An 18,235-nucleotide genomic window follows, 5' to 3' on the forward strand; every position below is an offset into this window, starting at 1 on the left:
AACAAGAGGGGCTATTTCCATGGTGTGTGGGGATGTAAGGTAACTTACCAACCTTGGATTCTAGTTCCTGCCACAGGTAGGGGTCCTCATCAGAGGGGGCTTCCTCAAGGGGGTCTGCTGGGTAGAGGTGAAGAATCACATGCTCCTCTTTCTCTGGGTCTCCTGGGGCTTCCTCCTTACCCTGCCCCTCATCAGCATCCTGTCATATGATGAGGCCAGCAGGGTTGAGGACTAGGTCATGAGTGACTGCGGGCTCTGTACTCACAGTGCTGGAGAATACCTGGTACAGTTCATTTTAGCAGGGGCGTGTGCTATGTCCCCATGCAGAGCAACTCTTTGAGTCCTTCACCCTCCAGTACAGGAGCTTGAAGTACTGCGATGGAGTCCGGTGAACGCCTGCATCCTTCGGCTTCTGGGAAATCTCCCGGTTCAGTGAATGCTCTGGCTAACTCGGGCGAAGTCATGGAGAAAGGGGCACTCTGACTAAATATTGATCTGCACCTGCGTGTGCTCCAGAGATCAAATGGCTCCTCTTGGGTCACCTATGACCTTTTCTTAGCTCACCACACCATGATCTCATGTACTGATCAAGAGATTTTAGCAGAAAACTGTTCTGAAATGCACAGTGCAGGTTGCTACTACCCCTGGTAAGGTGGGGTCAGGGACCTTTATATGTTTAGATAAGGGTGAGGTGGCAAAGGGTTGAATGCATTGTAGGAATGGCCCTGGGGGACTATTGACAACACTACATGCCCCTTGCTCCCATCCACTCTGCATTTTAAAACAGGTATGGGACCATGCCACAGCAGAGGTGTGTACATACTAAGCTCTCTCAGGTATGCTAGCTTTCTTGCACTAGACTGTCCTTCAGGAATGGTCTTCATGGCTTCATCTGTAGACAGGACAGGGGTTACGGCACAAGAACACACATGTAACCGTGTACACTCGCAAATGTAGGCATAGCCGTAGGGCAAAAGTTTTAAAAATGTGTAAGTGACTTATGGGCCTAAGTCCCATTTTAATAGTAATTTAGGCACTTAGGAGCCTAAGTCTCATTGAAAGTCAACAAGACTTAGGCTCCTTAGTGCCTAAGCCACTTTTGAAAATGGGCTTTAAGCTTCTAAGCTACTTAGGTGCTTCTGAAAAGTTTAAGTGTTGGACCTGATTTTCATTAATGATGAATACCCACAGCTTGAGTTCAATGGGAGCTGCAAGTGGTCACTGAAACCCAGGCCCATAATCTCTCAGATTCTGAGAATTAGGGAAAATAATGCTTCTCTGCCGCACAGGGTTGATGTGAGGAAAATACATTATAAATGTATCTGAGGCATTAATTGTTTGGAGGGGGGCATTCATGTACCCCCAGAAACAGATAGAAATGTTAGTCCTGGTAACCTGAACATTTCATCTTGAATATCAAATCCATACGTTGTGTACTTTTGTGCCAGCGTTCAGAACATGACATGGGGGTTGCTACTGCACATAAAGGTAGCAAAGAAAGTATTAATGGATTGTATTTGCCACAAGTAATAGTGTTTTTCTGAATTTATGTTTACATTCCAGCACAATGACAGACAAGCCAAATGATCTTTCTGCAATTGCTGAACATGCATAAGAGGCAATGTGAAATAATGTTTATCTGGTGACAGATGCCAGGGTGTAACCCATTGTGTCTCCCCCCGGGCAGTGAGAAATGTGTTCAGAGGAAGGGAAAGGGGGAAACACAAATCTCCCACACACAAGGGAAGGAAATGCCTCAAAATGGTTTCTTTAGTTATTCCTCAAACAGAAGCCCCTAAATAGAAATAGTCACAGGGTTTTTCCTTCTGATCCAGATCACACTGCCCCAGAAATTGGTTAAGATGCAGGCATCCAAAACTGGATAACAATGGGGTTGAATACATATTTTAACCTATTGTTAGTATAAACTGGGCGGCTGACTAGGGCATTTGCTCTACAGAACCAGTTCAAACTTCACAGAAGCACTGCGCAGCTGTTTGTATCCAAGTCACATTGCCAGGGTTAATAGAAGTCCCAACAGGGGATGAGACAAGTATCACTGCACATCAGTTTAAACAAAATCCTCAGGCAGCTAGCATCATGGACAACACTCACAGTCACGTCTTAAACTCGCCTGCTGGTTTCATGACTTTATTAACCAGAAAGGATGTTCCTCTTGTGTTCTTTAAGCCACTCTTGATGATCATTAAGTAAAACATGACTTTTCTTTGAATTATGTTGTTTACTTACAGAGCTGTCTTTTTCTTCACTTTTCCTGGAACATAAATTGCAGCATGAAATGGATTTGACACTAATTTGCTGAGGCACTCAAGTCTATTTGTAACATTTCCTAAAGATAAGTGTAATCACAATTTACAAGTTTAGTTGAGATGACATGTTCTCGGTACTAAATTTACATGCCATTCCACTTAGTCTTGCTTCCTAAAACAAAATGTAACTGATAACAGAAAGTTCATATTTATATAGGATAGAGATTGGTACTCCATACCTCCTGGGATGGCTGATAGATGGCCAATGAAATCAATCGCGAATCCCCCATTGGCTTGAATGAAGCAGAATCAGGCTCTAAGAGATGTCTTCCCTCCCAAAGACGAATTCCTTCAGTGTCTATCTTAGCTGTGCTAGAATGGCTGTTCAAATGGATTTTGAATGTCTCAGCAATCACTGAGAAAGTCGTAAGGGGAAATGCTTTTAAAATAGACCTAGTAAAATATGAATTTTCTCTGAAAGATGTTTACTTACAAACCTGTTTTATCAAAATGTCTGGTGGGACTCTGTTGATTTTCACAAATTTTTCTATGGGGAAAAAAGCCTAAATTAATTGTTTTCACTTTCTCATTTCATCTGGACTTTTAAAATATTATTTTGATTATATTTATATCATAAATTGTATGTTATACAGTATTAATTATGATAGAGTATACATAATGTGCTGACATTATCTATACAAAAATTACCCTATCAAAACAAAACATTTCATTTTGATGATGTCAATTTGCTGCTATCAAAATGAAACATTTTAATGTGTCTGAATCAAAATTTCTCAGAATTTCTGTTTTGTGAGAAATGTGAAATTTGTTCTGATGCAGAATGAAAACAAATTTCAAAATGTCAGAATTTCCCATGGAATGTAAATTTGGTTTTCCGACCAGCTCTTAATGGAAATTCATAATTCAGAAGCTCACCACATGGCTGACTGCCTCACTTTCCATTAAAAAATGGATTGTAGTATCAAAGGATGACATTCCATACTTAGCTATACCCATGCAACCACAGTGAAGTCAATTTTTGCTAACAAGGTTTGATGGAGTGTACAAACTCCACACTGGGTGGGCAACAAGGGGATAAGGAACTCCTCTGGGCTGAGCCAGCCCTGTCCCCACCACACCTGTAGGAAACGCACCAACTGGAGGAGGAGTTAAAAGGCAGGGGAGCAGCTTATTTGGTGGCAGCCCAGGGAAGAGAGCAGACCTGCAACCTGCTCCTCCAGCAGAGGAGAGCTGAGGGAAGGTAGAATCTCTCCCTAAGACAGCTGCCCATAAATCCTTTCCTGAGGGAAGGGAGGACCTGCTGCAGAGACAGCCTGAGGGGGAAACATTCCCCTCTCTCATCTCATACGAATTCAGACTTTGGTAATTCCCTTTGCTTGGTTTGGACTGGCCCAGCAGGGGAAAGGCCTAGGAATGATCTGGCCATACCCCAGGAGGAGGCAGTTGCTGCCCAAGAGCAAAAAAGAGCTACCACACTACATGCAGCTGCCAGGAAGTGCCTGGTGGTGAGTGGACATCCTTCATGCAGCCTTAACTCAGATGTCGACTTTCAGACAATCATGGGGGTGGAGGGGAATGGTGATAGGGAGTGGCGGAGGGAGGGCAGCCTTAAGCATCCCCCGCTGTCAGATCACTGATAGCCCTCAAAGGGTCCTGGGTCAGAGCCTGGCGGAGGGGGGGGGGACTGGGCTCCCCTACCACTAACCCCTTCCCCCGTCAGGTCACAGGCCTAACCCCTGACCACTAGGTAACACTACCTGACCAATCAACACTCGGGCGAGGACCGTCACACAGGATAAAGGGATGAGTTAAATCTTGAGCTTCAAAATGCCTACTGAGCTTAGCTTAAGGTATTCAATTTAGATTACTGAAAGGGTCAGTGGTTACATTGATGAGACCATTCTAATGGAAATGGTCATTTAGCTCTTACCCAGCCACTGCAGCAAGATGCTTATCCTAGAGATGCCTTTACAAACAGCAAACAAACAAACAAAAAACCTCTTTGTGATATACATGCTATTAGTGATCCCTGTGATTAAATGGAATTTCATACCTCTCTCGTCCATTGCCATGCAGGAACTATTAATAAGAATGGAATGATACTCTAGTATGTGTTTACTGTGTATAAGGAATTATTGGCATAGTATTGAACTAACAAATATTTTATTATCAAAGTGTTGACATTCACACATACTCCTTAAATTAAAGATCAAATGTGGCCAAATCTCTAGATTTTTTTGCTTCTGCTGGCTTGAGTTCAAATCATGCTCCAAAAAAGGAGGTAAAGTAAAGGCGCTGATGATCTGAAATTAGTTCTTAGTGGTTGTTTGTCCCATCACATAATTTGACGGCTCTTTATACTTTACTCTGGTAAAGTCCAAGAACTGAAGTAGCAGGAAAGCCACTACTCAGTGCTAAGACATGGCCAAGTTCTCAGGGAAAGACTACATAATGCTTGGTTATAGTTAGTATAGAAAATCCCAGACTTTCATGAGCACTGTAATTCTCAGAAAGAATAAAACACCACAAAGTGTGCAGATATTTTAATTCTGTTTTTTTCCCCAGATTCTAAGAGAGTCTTCTTGGGGGAAAACTATTTTTTTCTGTATTATTCCTCCTCTGCTAGCCCAGCACCAGCCCAGATAACCAAGCCAAACCATGGCATGGTAGAAGAGTGGCTTCAAAAGGGGCACTTCATCCCAATGATTGACTTAGCATATAAGCCCCATCTTCACAGGGGGGAAGATTGAAGGTCTCCATCAGTAGCAGATCCTCCAGACTTCAATTAGACCACCCAATTACCTGTTCCCACTGACTTTTTGGTGCTGCGTTGGAGGTGGCCCCTTTGCATTGCCATACAGAGGGCATTTGCAACCTGAGCTCTGCTCTGTGCAAGTCTTGTGCAGACCCCTGTATGGCCCCTGGAAACCAGACCTGCCTTATTGCACAGTGGTAATGCATCACTTCTGCTGTCAGAGGCACCTGTGGAGGCAGCAGCTGGATTTAGGCCTGAATATTTATTACACTGATTAAACTATATGGGTGCTAATGTTATACACGTTTACATTTAAGAAGCTGGAGCATCTTTAAAATGTACAGTACCATGATTTTGTATGAGTGCATCATTTGAAATCAGTGCACATATACAATAATCTCTTAATACATCAGTAGCAATGACACAAATGTAACCAGCTAATCATACCAGCTCTACACTTCCAAATAACAGGGACATTTATATAAATGCTGCACTGTAACTTTAACTGAGCATTTGTTATTAGTATATCTTAGTCACTAAGCATATGGAAAAAGTGTGACTAGGTCTTGTAAATACCAACTTCAGAAGATTTGACTCAATATGTTTTCAAACCTGTCAGCTTTTGAAGTGTAGCCATTTTTTTCATTAGGGCAATTTAAAAAAATTGTATCTCCACTACTATTCACAACAAGAAAAACTATCATCTTCACCATTCCTCAGATAAAGAGTATTATTGATTGATGTTTGTCTAACGAGAATCTATATCGATTTATATACCCTAGTTTTAGAAACAAAAGATGATCTGGGTATTTACATTTGACTATTTTATATTTTTACATAGTAAGTTTCAGCCACATAAAAATCAAGTAGACAAGACTGTGTTTGTGCAGTGCCTAGCACAACGGGGTCCTGGTTCATGGCTGGGGCTCCTAAGTGCTACTGTAATATGAATTAATAATAGTAGACATGACCACAAAGTTTTGCAGTTTCAAAATCTTATATGCCTGGAAATATTTTTACAACTATATTTCAAGTCTGTCAATTTTCCTTGTGGGGTAGGAGAGAAGTGAAGTGGGGGGAAAATGCAACCTTCCCCTGAACTGTTTCAGCATGTGAACAAGGGTGAAACTGAAAAGAGCCAAATTAATCTTTTTATTCTCATTGTCCAAGTTAAGATAAAGAGGATTTTTGAAGGCAAAATAGTGAATAATATGTTAGCTTTTTATTTTGAAAGTAGTGTTAAGCTAACATGTGACTGCTAAGGGGTGGAAGTAGGGTTTTTTATTTGTTTTTGACAGAACCCCTTTTAAAAGGGTTAACTCTGAAGTGAGGATTTATACTGAAATAACATCTGATCCTTAAGTAGCTACAAGGGGGAAAAAAGTCTGAGCGTTTTTTGAGAAGATGTAGAAACCTATCATAAATGTATGTATTGCACATAAAACTAACCATATATTCTGGTCCTAATAGGAACTGAGAACTTTATATTATAGAAGAGTTTGCTGGGCTGAAAATGCCAGTTTCTACAGAAGGTGGCTCCAAACACACATCCATATTTCTACACACTATGATTCCTCTTTTCTTCGTTCTTAAAGCCAATGCAAGGGCTCCTTGCTACGTGCAGAAAAAGCAGTGGGATTTCAGGAGACTTTAATAGGCATATTTAGGTCCCATCTAAAAGAAAATAAGCTTCGTTGTGTTACTAATGCTTTCCCTTATTCTTTCTCATTGGGAGATCTGTCTTTCAAAGGTTGTTAAAGATGTAGAATTATAGCCTAATCTACAGGATCTAAAACCAGATGGTGATTTCTTTTTCAAATGTGTTCAGAAAGGTCAGACTGACTTTTATCCAGCAGGATAGTATTCCATGCAAAACCAATTTTAACAATCATTCATGTATAGGGAAGGAGATTTATACATGGTAGCCTCTGAGCATTTACACTGAGCACTGCATTATTTCTGCTGCTTCTGGACTGAAATATGAGATCTGATTCTGAGTAACAAAGCGCCTCAGACCAGAGGGTGAGGGGGGAATACCAGGTTGCTATGAAAGCATAGGCTCTTTTAATTATGGTGTATTTATTTAGAAGAGTAAGGGAGTGAAGCTGAGCTACAACTTAAGTACGGCAGATATAAAACTAGCAGGCTTAAGATTCATTAAGCAAGGCACTCAGTAAAATATCTTTATTTGGCTTTACAGATCTCCAGTAATATATATAGATGTCAAAGTACTTAGCTATTCTTCACTAACATCTTGTAAAATGTTGGATTTTGCTCCTGCTCCATAATATACAACCTTCAGGACTCTAGAGCACCCTACTGAAGGAAAAAGAATGAGCGTGATGGGTAAGACTAGGCCAAGGAACTAGTGTGGATTTAAAAAGCCCCATTCCTCCCCTATGAACACAGTGCCACTGGCTGCAAGACAAACCGAAAAGAAATGGATCCTGCCTGTGCTTTGATTTCACGAGTACATTGGATCTAAAGCTTGATCAAGGCTGGTTCGCAGACCGGCTTCCGAGTCTTGTCCCCTGGGATGCGCTTTTCCCCTTTGAAAATGACAAAGGAGCGCAGCCGCGGCTGGGGGCTCTAGCGGGACGCCCTGCATTCAACAAGCTTGCGAAAGCTCTTCCGGAAATTATCGTCCAAGAAGGCATACAAGAACGGGTTGAGGCAGCTGTTGGCGTAGCTGAGGCTGGTGATGAAATAGGAGATGCCGATGATCAGGGGGGTCTGCGGGAGGTCCGTGGTGAGGGCCACCACCGTGCTGAGGTGGTAGGGGGTCCAGCAGAAGAGGCACACGGCCAGGATGACCAGCACCATCAGCGTCACTTTCTTTTTGGCTTTGTCCAGGGCTTTGGCGTTGCTGTGGAGGCGCACGCGCCTCAGCTTGGCCAGCAGGGCGGCGTAGAGGACACAGATGGTGGAGACGGGGATGGCGAAGCCCAGCAGGAGGGTGTAGAGGCGGCTGACTTTCCACCAGAAGCTCTCCGGGCTGGGGAAGACGAAGACGCACTGGGAGCGCCCCTGCTCCCGGTGGAGCTTGGCGAACACCGCGAAGGGCGAGATGACGATGGAGACCAAGGCCCAGACGGCCAGGCTGGCCAGCTTGGCGGCGCGGTAGGTGCGGTAGGACACCTTCCTGGACCGGAGCGTGGCCACCACCACCAGGTAGCGGTCGATGCTCATGACGGTGAGGAAGTAGATGCTGGAGAAGGTGTTGTACTGGTCGATGGAGATGATCAGCTTGCACATGAACTCGCCGAAGGGCCACTGCCGCAGCAGGTGGTCGGCGATGTTGATGGGCAGCACCAAGGTGAAGAGCTCGTCGGCCACGGCCAGGTTGAGGATGAAGAGGTTGGTCACCGTCTTCATCTTGGGGGCCCGCAGGATCACGTAGATGACGGCGGTGTTGCCCGTCAGCCCCACGGCGCAGATGAGGGAGTAGATGATGGGCACGGTCAGGTAGAAGTCGGGGAGCAGCTGCGGGGCCGAGGCGTTGGGCCAGGGGGCCCCTCTGCCGGCGCAGGACGCGCAGGACGCGTTGGGCTCGGAGTGCGAGGAGAAGTTAGCCATGGGCTGCGGTGGGAAAGAAAGACCAGCCGCGGCTCCCCCAAGGGAGTGAACCGTGGGCTGAATCCAGCTAGCCCAGCTCGGCTCAAACACCAGGTCGAGATATATGTCACCGGCACCAGAGCCCGCTTCAGATTTCCGGGGTGAACCTAGAAGGCGCTGCCTCTTTGGCTTGGATTTAGACCTTTAATTCTGGCCCTGCACCGGAGAGGTCTCTCGTCATCCCACCTCTTTGCCCATCACTCCTCTTCTCCTCACCGGAGCTCCTTGCAGGGGCAATAGAAAACACACACTTAAGTTCGGGCTTCCTCACCAAGAGAAATGCCCATTGTCAGAAAACATGGAAATAGGCACCTCACAGCCCAAGCACCTTCCACGTGCTCCATTTCGCCTCTTAGGGTGGGTTGCGTTGAAACTGAGCGCCACACACACACATAAATAAAAAGATAGTTATGAAGCACATTTACAAAGAGACAATGGAGAGCAGCAGATCTCAGGGGCATGTCATCTAAAGGGGATCCTACCGGTTTCCTTTCTCTTTCTCACACACACCCCTTCTCTCCCCAAATCTGACTCACTCACACACGCCTGGAATTGTGGATCTGCTTCTGTCTTAAGCTTTGAAATTCATTCTTCTTCCTTACCTTAGCGCCTGGGATCTGCTTTCCTTCTGCGGGTCCTTCTGCAGTTAGTGCGGGCTGAAGGTTGCCCGGGTAGCTGGCAATCCCGAAAGCGCAGAAGTGCTGAAATGCTGGACAGCTCCTCGGCAACTGAGTCGGTGAACAGCTATCTACATACTTGAGTCCTGGACAGCTCCTTTTGGATCTCTAGCTCACCACTTCGCTGCCTGCAAACGGGAACAGAGCGCAGGTGCGATCTCAGCAAATAGGGACCACGGCTTTCTGTTAACAGGTTAAACTGAGCACAGGGGCAAGGACAGAAATATATTCATTTCCCATGACAGGTTCGCTGACGTCCTTGTTGCAAATAACTCCACTTTGGAGCACAAACAAAAAGAGCCCCTGTTATGCCTTTTGTATTTTGAGTAGGCAGCTCACGCCTTAGGTTTCAGAGTGGTAGACGTGTTAGTCTGTATCAGCAAAACGAACAAGGAGTACTTGTGGTACCTAAGAGACTAACAAATTTATTTGAGCATAAGCTTTCATATATATATATATCTTCCTACTGTATTTTCCACTGCATGCATCTGATGAAGTGGGCTTTAGCCCATGAAAGCGTATGCTCAAATAAATTTGTTAGTCTCTAAGGTGTCACAAGTACTCCTCCTTCTTTTAGCTCACACCTTGTAATTGATGGGAAGCATTCCCAGGTGTTTGTTTTTAATCACCTGCAGCCAGCGTTCAAATACGGAAAGCCAGTTCGAAAATACACGTAAGAAATCCAACTTTCTCCTCCTCTTCTCCAGCCTGGTTCCTTTCAAAGTACACCCTTTGAAAAGTTGCATGGTACTTTACATTCCAAAGGAAGTGGCTCAGCCACCGGACTCTGCCCAGTGAATCATAGTGGCTGATAGGGAACCTGTAAATATGCAGCAACGACTTTACAAGGAAGACTAGAGATGCCTCTGGCTTTGCCTTCCCTTGTCTATTTAGAACTGAAGGGGAAGAGTCTGGCTCATACTCTATCTTTCTATAGTTCCTAGCGCAATGGGGACCCATTCTCAGTTGGGACCTAAAGGGGCTGCTGTAATGCAAATAAATAATAAGAGATTGACCCAAACGAAAATCCCAGATGTGAAGTTTGAAGTAGTTAAAATCTGATCTGAGATACATGTAGCACCTGTCCCTTTAATGAGCCACATAAAAGCCTGGGATCCAAGCAACTTTGAACTTCAGTTTCAGGGTGTTCAGAATCAGGATCCAGTCACTTTTTAAGCCCTTCACTAATAAAAAACCAAACAGACACGAACCACCCATTGTTTTATTCGTCTGTCTCGGATTTGTGAGATACTAGGATATCTTCAAATGCTCAGGCTGAGAATCAGTGGAGTATTTTTACTATGTACTATTAAAAAATACACAAAGGTATAATAACCTTAAAATTTTCAATTAAATGTATAAGCAGGGGTGGCTCTATGTTTTTTGCTGCCCCAAGCACAGCAGTCAGGCGGCCTTCGGCGGCATGCCTGTGGGCGGTCCACAGTCACGCGGATTTGGCGGCGTTTCTGTGGGTGATCTGCCGGTCCCATGGCTTCACCGTACCCGCCGCCGAATTGCCACGGAAACCACGGGACCGGCAGACCTCCCGCAGGCATGCCGCCGAAGGCCGCCTGACTGCCGCCCTCACAGCAACCGGCAGGCCGCCCCCCGCAGCTTGCCGCCCCAGGCACATGCTTGCTGCGCTGGTGCCTGGAGCCGCCCCTTTGTACAAGCCAGAATTTTCAAACAGGAGCACAATCCATGCACATGGAGAAAACACACAAATACCACTTGTCATGGGGCCAGTGGCCCTTCAGAAGAATTAGGGCCTAACTGTCCCAGGATGACCCTATAGGCTACACATGGGAGCAATAAAGTGCTCCAGCTGGTGCCCTTTAACTAATTACTAATGGAACAGCTGAGCTAGAAAGAGGTTGCTTGAACAATATAAAAGAAAAGTTTCTTAACTAGAAGGGGGAGATAAAAGCAGCTCCTTTGAGAGGAGTCTTGCAGTTTTTACAGGTTGGAAGGGGGGGGGAGGACACAGAGTGGACACAGAGTGGACACAGAGTGGACAGTAGATTTGCCAAGGGTCCCTGGGGAAGAGAAACAATGATGGAATTCCTCTCATCAGGCTCTGGAAAGAGAGCTGGTGTAGGTCTCCAGACCAGAGATTGCTACAGGTGGAAACTAGTTTCAGGGAAAGGAGGAAGAAGGAGAGTGGTCTGGTAGAAGAAACCTACAGGGAGCAGAGTAGGCTCCTGTGGAGAAGCCCTGAGTTAGGGCCTACATCAGGGGTGGGCAAACTATGGCCCACGGGCCGGATCTGGCCCATCAGTGCTTTGGATCCGGCCCGCAGGATTGCCACCCCCATGGCGCCGCGGGCTAAGGCAGACTCCCTGCCTGCCCTGGCCCCATGCCACTCCTGGAAGCAGCCAGCACCATGTCCCTGCGGCCCCTGGGGGGAGGGGAGGAGGGGAGGGCAGAGGGCTCCACACACTGCCCTTGCCTGCAGGCACCATCCCCCACAGCTCCCATTGGCCAGGAATGAGGAACTGTGGCCAATGGGAGCTTCGGGAGAGGTACCCACAGGCAAGGGCAGTGTGTGGAGCCCTCTGCCCTCCCCTCCCCCAGGGGCCGCAGGGACGTGGTGCCGGCTGCTTCCAGGAGTGGCGCAGGGCCAGGGCAGGCAGGCAGGCTGCCTTAGCCCCGCTGCGCACCAATGCCACCCCGGAGCCACTCAAGGTAAGCAGTGCTGGGCTGGAGTCTGCACCCCGAACCTCTCCTCCACCCCACACCCCAACCCCCTGCCCTGAGCCCCCTGCCATACCCCTCCTGACCCCCAACCCCCTGCCCTGAGCCCCTTGCCACACCCCTCCTGCACCCCAACCCCCTGCCCTGAGCCCCCTTGTACACCTCACATCCCTCCTGTGCCCGAACCCCTTGCCCTGAGCCCCTTCCTGCATACCGCACCCCCTCCCACACCCCGCACTCCCTCCTGCACCCCAACCTCCTGCCCCAGTCCTACATTCATATCCCTGCATGCAATTTCCCCACCCAGATGTGGCCCTTGGGCCAAAAAGTTTGCCCATCCCTGGCCTACATGAATAGAAGAAATCCACAGGGTCCAGGTGAGGCTTCTCTGGAAGAAGTTCAGCAATGGGGCTTGTGAGTGGGGAGCAGGGAAACCACAGTAGTAAACTGCCGGTATCCCTGGGGGAGGAAGGATAGCCTGGTAATTCCTCCTGGAGAAGTAGTTATTAGTTTGACCTGAGAGGGGTTGAAGAAGTATTATTACTATTGATTCCTTAGGCCTTCTGTTTGGATCTTTTTGTTACCCCAGAAGGGGACTAAACTTTAGGTGACTTGGCTGGAGGCCTGAGCTATGGAAGAGGGTGCTACAGGTGGCAAGTACACCACCTCATACCACCTCTGTGCTTTAAACCCTGTATGTGCATGTAAATTAGGTAAATGCCTGCCTCAATATTTTCATAGATAAATACACCCAACCAGGAAGCATTTCCAAACAAGGCCCAGCACCATTCTCAGCACCCCCAGTCAATATCAAAGCTAGCTGTGGTTTCATGCTACGACCTCAATTTCACAGTCCATTATGCCCACAAAGTATTACAGCAAAGCTAAAGCTCAAAGAAGACAACATGCGGTGACCTCCGGCTGACATATCACTGCTATATTAGATTATGAAACATAGCAACTTCTAATTATCATGACCAATATTTACTTTTAACTAGAGTGTATATAGAGAAGAGCCATCCCTCAGAAGATAATGTAACGATCACTATCAAAAGTCATTTTACACTGAACCTGTCTGGCATCAAATCTATGTCTTTGTGATGAAAAGCAAGAACCCTAACCACAGTAGCACCTACATAAGAATATAAGAACGGCCATACTGGGTCAGACCAAAGGTCCATCTAGCCCAGTATCCTGTCTACCGACCGTGGCCAATGCCAGGTGCCCCAGAGGGAGTGAACCTAACAGGTAATGATCAAGTGATCTCTCTCCTGCCATCCATCTCCACCCTCTGACAAACAGAGGCTAGGGACACCATTCCTTACCCATCCTGGCTAATAGCCATTAATGGACTTAACCTCCATGAATTTATCCAGTTCTCTTTTAAACACTGTTATAGTCCTAGCCTTCACAACCTCCTCAGGTAAGGAGTTCCACAAGTTGACTGTGCGCTGTGTGAAGAAGAACTTCCTTTTATTTGTTTTAAACCTGGTGCCCATTAATTTCATTTGGTGGCCCCCAATTCTTGTATTATGGGAATAAGTAAATAACTTTTCCTTATCTACTTTCTCCACATCACTCATGATTTTATATACCTCTATCATATCCCCCCTTAGTCTCCTCTTTTCCAAGCTGAAAAGTCCTAGCCTCTTTAATCTCTCCTCATGTGGGACCCGTTCCAAACCCCTAATCATTTTAGTTGCCCTTCTCTGAACCTTTTCTAGTGCCAGTATATCTTTTTTGAGATGAGGAGACCACATCTGTACGAAGTATTCAAGATGTGGGAGTACCATCGATTTATATAAGGGCAATAATATATTCTCCGTCTTATTCCCTATCCCCTTTTTAATGATTCCTAACATCCTGTTTGCTTTTTTGACCGCCTCTGCACACTGCGTGGACGTCTTCAGAGAACTATCCACCATGACTCCAAGATCTTTTTCCTGATTCATTGTAGTTAAATTAGCCCCCATCATATTGTATGTATAGTTGGGGTTATTTTTTTCCAATGTGCATTAATTTATATTTATCCACCTTAAATTTCATTTGCCATTTTGTTGCCCAATCACTTAGTTTTGTGAGATCTTTTTGAAGTTCTTCACAGTCTGCTTTGGTCTTAACTATCTTGAGCAGTTTAGTATCATCTGCAAACTTTGCCACCTCACTTTTTACCCCTTTCTCCAGATCATTTATGAATAAGTTGAATAGGATTGGTCCTAGGACAGACCCTTGGGGAACACCACTAGTTAACCCTTTCCATTCTGAGAATTTACCATTAATTCCTACCCTTTGTTCCCTGTCTTTTAACCAGTTCTCAATCCATGAAAGGACCTTCCCTTTTATCCCATGACAACTTAATTTACGTAAGAGCCTTTGGTGAGGGACCTTGTCAAAGGCTTTCTGGAAATCTAAGTACACTATGTCCACTGGATCCCCCTTGTCCACATGTTTGTTGACCCCTTCAAAGAACTCTAATAGATTAGTAAGACACAATTTCCCTTTACAGAAACCATGCTGACTTTTGCCCAACAATTTATGTTCTTCTAGGTGTCTGACAATTTTATTCTTTACTATTGTTTCAACTAATTTGCCCAGTACTGACGTTAGACTTACCGGTCTGTAATTGCCGGGATCATCTCTAGAGCCCTTTTTAAATATTGGCATTACATTAGCTATCTTCCAGTCATTGGGTACAGAAGCCGATTTAAAGGACAGGTTACAAACCATATTTTTATCTCACCTTCATGTTGTGGTAATAATGCCAAATATGAATACATCATCCTATGTGGTAAGCCTGAGTATCAAATATCCAATTACTCTTACAGCATAGGGAGTGGAGACAGAAAGTATTTTGACTTGGAGATAATCTTTGGCTACCCGAAATAATCTCTTCAAAGCTTTGACTGAAATCTATACAATGGTCTATAGCAAAAATTAGATAATATCTTGCAGCTTTCCCGCTCAGTATTGAGAATGTTGCCTGCTGTATTATTCCAGTTCTGTTGTCTTGGTTGTTTGGCTAGATGAAGATGCTAGTTACTGATGTAAGACATATTTAGCATTTTGCCAAAGGGTTATATTTCACATCCCTGATCCATCCAAATGCATGCAGAGAGAGCTGTATTGAACAAAAGCTGTTTGACTGGAATTATCCCATGCTCTGCTAAGTAATGCAGCTAGAATATCATGATATCATAAATATGAAACTTCATGAAAAGCAAACAAACAAGCAAAAAACCAACTTAACATTAAGATAAAACTACCACTGCCTCATTGTGCTTATGCTTTTTAATGTGTTCTATATTAATACAAGATATAGTATATTATACAGAGTACATAGATTTGGCTTGTTTTATAGTTCTTATTGAGACTTAAGAATTAAGTGAAATTTGAAGAAAATCAGTACATTTATACATGTAGTGACACTAGGTGGAGAACTACTCTGTGTGTTTGTTGCAACATAGAGTTACTTTTCTTCACAAGTCAGCAAGCAGAAATGCCACCAAATTGACCTGAGACAGAACCTAGGTTTCTTGACTCTCAGTTCTAAACTCCTACCCATTAATCAACTATGCCTACTTCATCTGTATCTTTGCCATCTACAGACAGGGAAAATGCTATTTACTTAGCATGGGAATAAAACTTCCTGGTATCAGTCCCTGTGCTCATTCCTTCATATCCTATGACTTCTGGGGCAGTGCATCCTCCTCCCATTTTCTCCTCTTTCTGATCTAATCAAAAGGGTCTGATTGCAGGATCAGAACGTTCAATTAGGTTTTTGCACATTTTCTGTGCAGACTATATAACATAAAAGGTTTTCTTTCTTCTTTTGTTTTGGGATTATTTCTTTCCTCATACAGATCTCAGAAATGGCCAAACTGACTGCTCGCCCTTCCCACAAAATTTCATCACTGTTCTGAGACTAAGCATGAAAAATGTCACCAAAAAAGAACCAATGTTCAGAAACAATGAGCACGTCATAAAGGACACTTATAGTGTAACTAATACAGTCACTGATCTTGTCATGAAATCCAGGTGGGCAGACACTATTGACTTCACTGGGGTTCTTCGTAGGCACAGCAGTTTGTCTGTGCAGAGTCAGGGCCTTATTGTGGAACAGTAACACACAGTGTAATAGAGTGGCTAGGTTGTGGTCTACAAACAACTATGAATTTATCATTGAAAATATTACACATTTTATACTAGAGCACAGGAATTAATTATTGAATTGGAGATCATGTTAAACACTAGACAGTCACATATAATTACCAAAAATGAAGAAAAATGGGAATCTGTACCACTGTAAATTGTTTCTAGTTATATTATGCCACTAAAGTGAGAGACTAAATTATACTACTATTTTTTTTAATTTACTGTTTCAGGGGACATAGTATAATCTTATTAATTGCACAATACAAAATACTGGCTAAAATGATACTTCATAAGGACAGTACATGGAACAGTAATTGCCTTTGAGACAGCCCAGAACTTCTGGTGAATAATGCATGGCTGAGCAAGTCATCCAGCAAGCTGCTGAAAGGTGGTGTTCGGGGCAAGATCACGCTGCATAATGTGATCATTATGAATGTGGTGATACTTAAAAATGCTGCTGTTTTCATGAACCTGCCTTTTGACTGATGGAATCAGTATGGTGATTTATGCATTTTTAGCATTTTCCATACTTCCAAAAGCCTGGTTGTCCCAGCCTGTGGAAATACTGTTAGGGAGGGTCCATCTGGGAAGGAGATCTTTGGAAACTGCATACGTAGAATGAAATAGAGAAAGCTTAGGGTATTTTTTTAATCTCTTATGTACTTCTGAAAAGAGATGTTTGACTTTAATTGAACCTGTATGTTTGTTTAGTATAATTATTGATATATTGTAACTCCCGTGTTAGCCACCAACTGAGTATTACCTTGATCCTGCAAACCCGTATATGCATGCTTAACTCTATGCATGTGAGTAGAGAAATACTGAAAGTTAAGATTGTGCATAAGCATTTGCAGGGTCAGGGGCTAAGTTATTCAAAGAACATAATGGGATAAATGGTATAATTTTAGCACATTAAGTTACTTGCAGCAAGGAGTCCTGTGGCACCTTATAGACTAACAGACGTATAGGAACATGAGCTTTCGTGGGTGAATACCCCACGAAAGCTCATGCTCCTATACGTCTGTTAGTCTATAAGGTGCCACAGGACTCCTTGCTGCTTTTACAGATCCAGACTAACACGGCTACCCCTTTGATACTTAAGTTTACTTGGCAATTCATGGAAATTGAGAGCTTCCTACTAATTCTAACAAGCTCAACAGAAAAACACCATTGGTGAATTCCTGTCCCCATTGAAATTAATGGCAAAATTCCCAGGAGTGAGGCAAGGATTTCACCCCATATGCATGTAGCTTGTTGACCTGGAGAAACTTTAAACAGCTAAGAGGAAAAAAAAGACACATTTGAAAGACCACAGCTCAGTGGGGTTATCTTGGACGGTTTTGCAAGATGAAGTATCCGCTAACTCTTCTATCAATCATCTTGGTGTTTGATGTGGAGGGAGGGATATCTCAGTGGTTTGAGCATTGGCCTGCTAAATCCAGGGTTGTGAGTTCAATCCTTGAGGGGGCCATTTAGGGATCTGGGGCAAAAAATTGGTCCTGCTAGTGAAGGCAGGGGACTGGACTCAATGACCTTTCAAGGTCCCTTCCAGTTCTATGAGATAGGTATATCTCCATTTATTATGAGCTTTTTTTAAAAGAAAAACCCAGCTTTTAGATATTTATGTTAGTGATGTGTCACATTTTATTAAGGAGAAGCTGTCTTAGTCATCATGAATGAATCTAGGGCCAGAAAGTTTCCTTCTGTAGTTGGAACAATCCATGGAACAAGACTGTGGTTAAATAAGTATGTTTTGAAGAGCTACCCATTGGCTTTTAAATTGTGTGGGCATGTATATTAATGTTTGGGAATAGAGCATTATCTGTGAGAGTCCCTCTTCTTCTCAACAAGATTTGCCTTGAAAATCCTCTAAACAATCCCAATACATAGTATTACTACACAATGCAGCGAATTGAAACCTTTGGCCCAAATTGTGATAGCCTGACTCATGTTGAATAGCAACTTACTCCACAATTAGTCCCACTGATTTCAATGAGAGTACTTGTGGAGTAAGGTATTATACGTATTGAGTAAGGCCATTATAATATTTC

The 18,235-nt window shown here is 44.2% G+C and overlaps 1 protein-coding gene across 1 annotated transcript; it reads right to left on the reverse strand.

Annotated features, from left to right (window-relative positions):
* Positions 1 to 7,635: 7,635 nt before the first annotated feature.
* NPBWR1 (neuropeptides B and W receptor 1) lies at positions 7,636 to 8,622 on the reverse strand. Its single transcript, XM_065398306.1, has one exon. The coding sequence runs from the start codon at positions 8,620 to 8,622 to the stop codon at positions 7,636 to 7,638; it is 987 nt and encodes a 328-aa protein (XP_065254378.1).
* Positions 8,623 to 18,235: the final 9,613 nt, after the last annotated feature.

The sequence above is a fragment of the Emys orbicularis genome, chromosome 2 (assembly GCF_028017835.1).
Source record: "Emys orbicularis isolate rEmyOrb1 chromosome 2, rEmyOrb1.hap1, whole genome shotgun sequence".
NCBI classification, from domain to species: Eukaryota; Metazoa; Chordata; order Testudines; family Emydidae; genus Emys; species Emys orbicularis.